General features: G+C 50.9%; 1 protein-coding gene across 2 annotated transcripts; it reads right to left on the bottom strand.

The window, feature by feature from the left end:
• Window positions 1-432: 432 nt before the first annotated feature.
• PPIH (peptidylprolyl isomerase H) lies at window positions 433-6,882 on the bottom strand. 2 transcript variants are annotated; one of them, XM_048967802.1, is made up of 10 exons: window positions 6,773-6,882; window positions 6,470-6,534; window positions 5,693-5,864; window positions 5,278-5,322; window positions 5,057-5,099; window positions 4,193-4,285; window positions 3,435-3,522; window positions 2,867-2,907; window positions 2,115-2,203; window positions 433-601 (listed from the first exon to the last, which is right to left on the bottom strand). In XM_048967802.1, the coding sequence occupies exons 3-9, from the start codon at window positions 5,734-5,736 to the stop codon at window positions 2,135-2,137; spliced, it is 423 nt and encodes a 140-aa protein (XP_048823759.1). In that variant the 5' UTR covers window positions 5,737-5,864; window positions 6,470-6,534; window positions 6,773-6,882; the 3' UTR covers window positions 433-601; window positions 2,115-2,134. The 2 variants fall into 2 exon arrangements, with proteins under 2 accessions (XP_048823759.1, XP_048823760.1); XM_048967803.1 differs by having other exon boundaries at window positions 5,841-5,864; window positions 6,773-6,876.
• Between the last annotated feature and the right edge of the window lie 927 nt (window positions 6,883-7,809).

Here is a 7,809-nt window from a genome sequence, read left to right on the forward strand (position 1 = left end):
ACCCTTCTAACACCCATGTCAATTCCTCTCACACCTGTGGCATAAAAGAGCCCAGTGCCTTTTGGCCCAGGACGTGCCAGGTGAGGGCTAACAGCAAAACTCACTCCAGAGCCCAGAAAATCCTGGCCATCATGCCTTTATCCTGTCCTGAGCTTCAATAAGGTTGCATGTAGAAAGGTTCAGGGCATCCCCCAGAACTTCTCTGCCAGGGCAGCTTCACAGCCAGAGCTGCTGCAGCACAGCTCAGGTGTGTTCCTTGCATTTCTGCTTTCCCCTTAGCAAATGCCCTGCAGCAATGCCTCTCACCACCTCACACAGGAAACATTCTGTACCGAATCAGCTGGGGTAATGCACACACCACAGTGAAGGCAGTATGCCTTTTTGCCCATAGAATCCACTCCCAGGCACGTTTACTGATATCCACTACGCAAATATTTAACAAAATCCTTTATTTACATTTCAACATACTTAAAAAAAAAATGATATATGCCAATTATTTCATGATTTCAGGAGTCTGTGAGGAGGACTGGAGCAGCAGGGGAACTGGCTGGAGCTGGAGCTGCATGGAGCTGGCAAAGGCCAATCCACCCACAAGGGAGCACTGAAACAAAGGAGAACAAACTGTCCCAGGTGCTCAGCAGCCACCTTCAGCATCCTGCAGCACAGCACTGGGTGCTGAATTGGTTCTGCCTGCTGCGTGCACCAGCTCATGGCAAACAAGTCTCCACTCCAGCACCTGCGCCTGGCTCTGAATTCATAACCAACACTGCCTGTTTCTCCAGGCTGATCTTAAAGATCTTTACAAATAACTCATTTAACTGTCTGAAGGTGGGGGAGATAAACCCCATTCCTGTCAAGAGCTAGCCGAAAGGCAGCAGTGTGCAGAAAGATGTTTCCTAAGACCTGGCTGGGAAGGAAGCAGATGCAAACTGAAGATATGCAGCTGGATGTTGACCAGAGATTGTACAGAAAGGCTCCAAAGAAACACGATCAATAGGTCTGGGCCTGAGGGCAGCCCTGAAGGGGACCCAACACATCAGCAAGGCTCTTTCCATCTGCAAGAAAGCCTATTAACAAAGCTGCCCCCCATCTCCAAAAGCCTATAAAGGCCAGAAGCACCGAGTGACTGCATTCCATACTGTCACTTCATCACACAGAAGCATTTGAAGCACTGCAAATCTGAAAGGCTTTACCATGCCAGCAGGGATGTGTCTTCATGGGTAATTCCAGACATCTTTGGAAATCATATAAAGGAGGGTTAAAAACTGTGTGGAGTGCTTTTGTCAGTGCCTGCCTGCTGAAATTTGAAAAGTCAGCAACCAAATGGCTCATACAGCAGATTTTTGATAAGCTGCAGCCTGACACACTGAAATCTGGTCAGATTTGCTCGAATGCTTGTGGTATTTTTCTAGTGAAAAATGCCAACAGAATACTCTGTGTTAGTCTAAGTTCAGCCTTGCACCTGTTTGGTTTAAGCAAAATGAAGCCTGGGTAATGCTGGAAACATTTCCCTTTGCACGAGGACAGCGGTGTTCTTCTCAATTAAGGTAAGGCTCTGTAACACAGCAATTCCTCAGCCCTCCCGTGGCAGCTGCCCTATGGCTGCAGTGAGCAGGAAGGCTTAAGTCCTCTCTTTCTGCAGCACTGCTCTTGATCCCTGTCTGCACCACACATGGATGCTCTGCTTTCTGCAGCCAACAGCAGAGAGCACTTAGCTGCAGGTTAAACGACCGTCCGCTCCCTCCTGCCTGAGCAACCCCAGCTCAGTTCCTCTTGCAGACCCCTTTTCATCCACCGCTCTCTGAAGCTGAGGCTTCAAGGCAACCTAACCCCATCCAAGGCAGGGCTGACCACGTCTTCCCTCAGACTGCAGCCACAAAATCACTTCCCTTTAGTGCTGCCTTTGGTCTTCATGTGGACTGAAGGGAAACTGCTTCAGGGAGTTGAGCTGATAAAAAACATCATGCTATCCGAGCAGCACTTTGTGATGGTTCACTGAGCTGAGCCAACTTTCTGCAAGCTCATGCGAATGCGACAACAAGTCAAGAGAGAAGCAAGGAGCACAGAAACCCACTGTTCAACTACAGTGGATGCCTCAGAAATCTGAGACTTACCCCGTTCCTACTCCACTGCTTTACATCTCCCCGCACTGAGAGATCACAACTGGCAGCTTGGGTTTGTTATTTGGTCCTGTGGGCACATTCTGGGGACAGATACAAGGTTACATCTCATCAAAACAGCAAACCCAGAGACACCTAATGGTTGGCAGCTCTGCTTTTTGCATTCTCTGATGGCAGAGGCCCTCGTGCACATTTCCCAACCCAGAGCTGTGCCACGATGTCAGCAACTGCCCTTTGTTAAACCTGCTCACCACCCTGCCACGGCACCCAGTCAGTGCTCCTATTTATCTGAACGTATCCTGGCAGCTCATCAAAAGATTGGTTTAACTTTTCTAATTAGATTTGCCAATCACACATCAGCAGAACTGATGGCTTGACACCCACTGAATGATCCTGGGCAGTGGCACGGAAGCGATCTGCTTTACGCTCCTGTCTGATGGAACAGCTTTTCATTTCAGCTTCCTGAACAAATGCAAAGCGCTGCAAATCAAGCTGGGGGAATAAAATCCCTGCTCAAAGCCTAAGCAGCAGCCATGGGAGCACAGCATTTCCAAAGTCCATCTGAATGACAGACTATTTCACAATGGATTTCCTATTATCTTGCAGTGAAGACAACTGATGACACCAGTTATTGTCAGTGGTATTCCCTGGTATTCGTTACACAGGAGACAACACAACAACCACTGCTGCCCTCCCATGACTTTCCAACACGGATTTCACAGAGAAAAAAGGCAAATCCCACTTACTTCAATTTTTCTCATTACCAACAGCCCATCAACGATTTTACCTGAAATGAGAAACGCATCCACCTCAGGGCTGTGCTTTAACCTTTGCTGCCTTCCCCAGCACATCCAATTCCTGCTCCTCTCCCTGGGCACGGCTCTCTAAACTGACAGCAGTGAGCAGGACAAGAGCTTCAGGCCTGGCCTTGGAATCTTACAGCTCAAGAGGCAGCACAGAAAAGTCAGTCATCCTCTGAAAGCACATCTCATACCTACAAACTCAGCTGGAAACTCCATTTGGATGCCAGCCTCACTCTGACAGTGGAGTAGGAAGGCATCCATCCCCTCATCCTTTGTCCCATCTGCACTGGCACAAGGATTTATGCACTAACAGTGACACAACGATCAAGGATCTGATCTGGATTAAAGTTAAGCTGAGAAAAAAACGTTTCTAAAGACGCATCTCAATACCTGCCTGCACAAATACCTCCGCTGGCACAATGGATGGGGAAGGAAAAAGCAATCCACAGCCGTTTATTTTAGCAGCTATGCCATAGAAACTGCCCGACTCTGCATGCCAGGCCGTACTCACCGAACACAACGTGTTTTCCATCCAACCAGTCACACTTGGAGCACGTGATGAAAAACTGACACCCGTTAGTGCTTGGGCCACTGTTTGCCTGCAGGGTGAAAACATCAAAATGCAAAGCATTACAAATTAGGACTTCCCCAAAGCTGGAGGCAGAGAGATCTGACATTGGAAAGAGCTGCTGCTTCACAAATGGCCTCACTGCCTTTTATTAAGCTTACTGATTCATAAGCCAGAGGAAGACAAGACACATTTGCAGGAGAGCACCTGTGCTTGGACATGGTGCACTATCAGGTCAGGTCCTGCTGCTCTGTGCAAGCACACAACAACATCTTTAGTGACTGCAGCATCACTCTGGGGAAAAACGTTCTAAAAGACAGCACAGTAACAGTGCTGTGACTCTGAAACTCCACAGTCTTTGTTTTCTCCTCACTAAGGTCAGTGTTCAACAACAGTATAAGGGAAGAAAAAGACCCTTCACTCATCACTGTACAAGACCTGCAATTGTCAAGTCATTCTGAAAGCTGAGCAAACAAAACACGTTCCTGAGCTCCAACAGGTGAAGAAAGGAGGCTGGAGGATGAGGACTCCTGCATTGCTCAAACCATAACCAATCTTCCAGCTGGTAACTTACAACACAGGTCTGTCACACTGTCCATTCCACTGCACAGATTCCTACTGTCTGGCAAACACAATTTATACATTTAGGAAAAAGGCAGAGAGAAAATAGCAAAAGCTCCCAGTCTTCACTTTATCCTTACCATAGAAAGCAGGCCAGGAGCAGAGTGTTTCAGCTTGAAGTTTTCATCTGCAAAAGGCCCCCTATATATACTGGCTACTCCTGTGCCATCGCCCTGCACAAGAGAGGCAATTAGTCAGCCACAGCATCAGCTCTGCAGCATGAACTTGAAATAAGCAAAATCACTGTGCTAAACTCAGCCCAAAAAAGAGATGCTGCACTGCCATTATATATACCAGTGGTGAACACATTCAGACGTTTCATTCCTTTCCTCCAAGTCAACACACCTTGCCCTTACTACAAGCACAAGCACTCAGACCTCAGGACTTGATTTATCAACCACAGAAGCGTGGCCCATAACTGCTGCACTGCAGAGAGGCTCCTGTGCTCTGCCAAAGGACTGAGACCCTTCAGCACAATGGCAGCGAGGAACCTTTCAGAGAAAGCTGCACAAGCAATTCAAACAGAATCCAGCACAGTGAAATTTACCACAGAATCACAGAATGGCCAGGGTTGGAAGGGACCTCAGGGATCATGAATCTCAGCCCCATTTACTCTGTCTGCAGCCTGTCTCCCCTTATTGCCTTTCCACTTAACACACACTTTCTTTATTAAGCCTGACTTGGTTCAAAATGATCTCTTGGAAGAGATTCTTGGTTTGTGCACTTAAGCATCTCTTCTCACACGCACAGTGGAGATCTCTGCCTCTTACTGGGGGGAAAGGAGAAACGGGAAGGACAACAGAGTGGAAAGAAAAACCTCTGCAAGTTTGAAAAGCCCCTCGCTTTATAGTGAGTCATGCTGTCAGAGAGAGAAAACATGGGGAAGGACGAGCTGCATGCTGTACAGCACAGGAAAAGGACAAAAGCAACGCAGTACTACATACGTTTACAAAGTCACCTCCTTGGATCATGAAATCCTTTATTACCCTAAAAAAGTAAAGCAATACTTAGCTCCCAGTAGAAAAATGCCTTGTGAATGACTGTGAATGCTACAAACAGTGAGCACTGACAGCACCCAAAGGGCAGACAGCAGAAGCTGCACCCTCGAGGCAGGTCTCAAAGCCACCTCGTGCTGTTAATCTCTAAACAAAAGCAGAAGTACCACCTGTGGAAAGTGCTTCCTTTATAACCTATGGGGACACCGTCTTTCCTACAAGGAAATAAAAAGGAAAATCATTACAACTCATTGTAAATCCCACCACAGAACCCTCCCAGGAAGTCACATTCCCACAGGGTCACCCCCTACATTAGGAGCTTAATGTATCACCTACCGACCCACCTCCTTCAGCCCATCCTGGATCCTAATTTTGCACTGATGCTACCAGAGGCCAAGGGAAGCCTCGAATGGGCACAGCTGTTTGCAGCACGCATTTCACCATCTCAAAGAATCCCACTCCAATTTGCAGTACAGACATCTGGGCCACAATGTGTTTGGTTTTTTTTTTTCAGGCAAGGCATTTTTAGAACAACAGGAGTATGACTGCATTTGTGCCCCAAAGGAAAAGACTTCCATGACTCACTGAGCCAGGCGTGCTTTCATCAGAGATTTCTGAAACTCTTCCATTGCACAGCAATACAGTGAGGAAAACTTCCAAGTGGGTCATCGTTCCAAGCACCCAGCCCAGTGTGTCTGAGAATGTGGGCAAAAGGAAAAAATAACTCGCATACCTGAATTCACCGGTACAAAACTGCCTGGAAAAGAAAAAAACACAGAAAAGCCAAGCATAAACCACTTCTGAATTGTGAGGACACAGAGGGTGGCACTCAGCAACGCGCACTGAATGCTGTGCAGGACTTGGCTTATTCCAGTGGGGGTGAAACAAGAATCATTGATAACCACTCAATGCTTCCATTTGGAAATGGAGTTTTGAGAAAGTCTGCATATTTAACAACCTGTTAAATAAAACCAATCCCAAAGTGTGGAACAGGGCACCATGTCTCACAGAGGACAGGCTATGTTCTCTTCTCCAGAACTGGAATGTCCAGGTGGTGAATTCTGCTGTCAGGGATGGAGAACGGGGCGGCAAGGAGGTTTTTACCATGACATGAAAGTGCTGCCTTTGTGAACTGAGTGTATCGGAAGCTCCACAGAGGGAGCAGAGAGGGGCCGCGGTCTTTCTCCTTCAGCCCACGTGGACTCTCCCAGTGATCGGGATGCTGCACTGGCAGCACTGTGGGGACACAGAACTGAGGCGGGTGCGGTGATCACTGACACCACCGCACTCCCGCACGCCCCTCGCAGCCCGCTGCCAGGCAGGGCGCCCAGCCGAGCCCGCGGTGCCGCCAGCTGCTCCTACCTGAAGTTCTCCGCGGTTTTGGGCACGACATCAGCAAACAGCTCGATCTTCATGCGGCCCACCTCCTGCACAAAAAGCGGCGGCTCAGCCCGCTCCGCCCCGCTCCCTCCCGCCCCAGCGCAGCTCCCAGCCGCCGCCACCCCGCCGCGAGAAGTCACGCAACCTCCGGGGCACCCAAGGGGACGGGGAACGGCACGGAGGGAGCAGCGCGTGGGGAGCGGCTGCGGCCTCGTGGTTCGCTCGGCCCAGAGAAGGGGAACCCGAGGGCGGGCACCGCGGCGGCCCGCAGCTCCCGCCGCCCACCTGCCCGCCGATGGTGACATCGAAGAACACCACGGGGTTGTTGGGGTTGGCCGCCAGCGCCGACATGACGGCCGCCTCACCCGGAAGCGGAAGCGGAGTGGAGGGAGGCGGGGCTACGCGCCCTCGAGCGGGCGGAAGCTGGTGTACGCGTGACGTCATCACGTAACGTACGTCACGTAAGGGCACTGCGTTGCCGTCGCAGCGCCGTCTGTCCTGGGAGTCGCGGTGCGGGCTGCGGGTGCAGCGGATCAGCCGGGAGGGGGGGCGGAGCACCGGGCGGCTGCTGAGACGGCAGTGAGAGCGAAGCAGAGGGCGCGGAACCCGATAACCTGAACGGATCTGCGGGTTTCTCGTCGCTGTTTGCCTGCCGCTCTCCCCTTCAGCCACACGAGGGCAGCCTTACCCTCACCGCGGGCTGCTGAATCCCACCGGGAAGGGTGGTGGGGCTCAGCCGCGTGTCCGCCCTTAGGGCCGCTCTGTCGAGCAGTGTAACGGTGTTCAGGAAAGGGGTGAGATCCTCAGAGGTGATGGATCCCGTCCTCTGTGTGCTTCCATTCCCTCGGTTCCAGCATTGACTCGCATTCATCTCCTGCCCGCTCAGATCTTTTCCATCCCCACTCACAGAATCACAGAATGGCCAGGGTTGGAAGGGACCTCAGGGATCACGAAGTTCCAACCCCCTGCCACGTGCAGGACCACCAACCTCCACATTTAATGCTAAGCCAGGCTGCCCAGGGCCCCATCCAACCTGGCCTTGAACACCTCCAGGGATGGATGGAGCATCCACAGCTCTCCGGGCAGCTGTTCCAGCACCTCACCACTCTCATAGGAAAGAACTTCCCCCTGACATCCAACCTCAATCTTCCCGGCCTCAACTTCAAACCATTGCCCCTTGTCCTGCTGTCATTTCCCCTTTCCAAGAGTTGACTCCCCTCCTGTTTGCAGGCTCCCTTTAGGTACTGAAGGCTGCACTGAGGTCACCCTGCAGCCTTCTTTTCTCCAGGCTGAACAAGCCCAGCTCCCCCAGCCTGTCTTCA

Source organism: Lagopus muta, chromosome 21 (assembly GCF_023343835.1).
Source record: "Lagopus muta isolate bLagMut1 chromosome 21, bLagMut1 primary, whole genome shotgun sequence".
Classification (NCBI taxonomy): Eukaryota; Metazoa; Chordata; class Aves; order Galliformes; family Phasianidae; genus Lagopus; species Lagopus muta.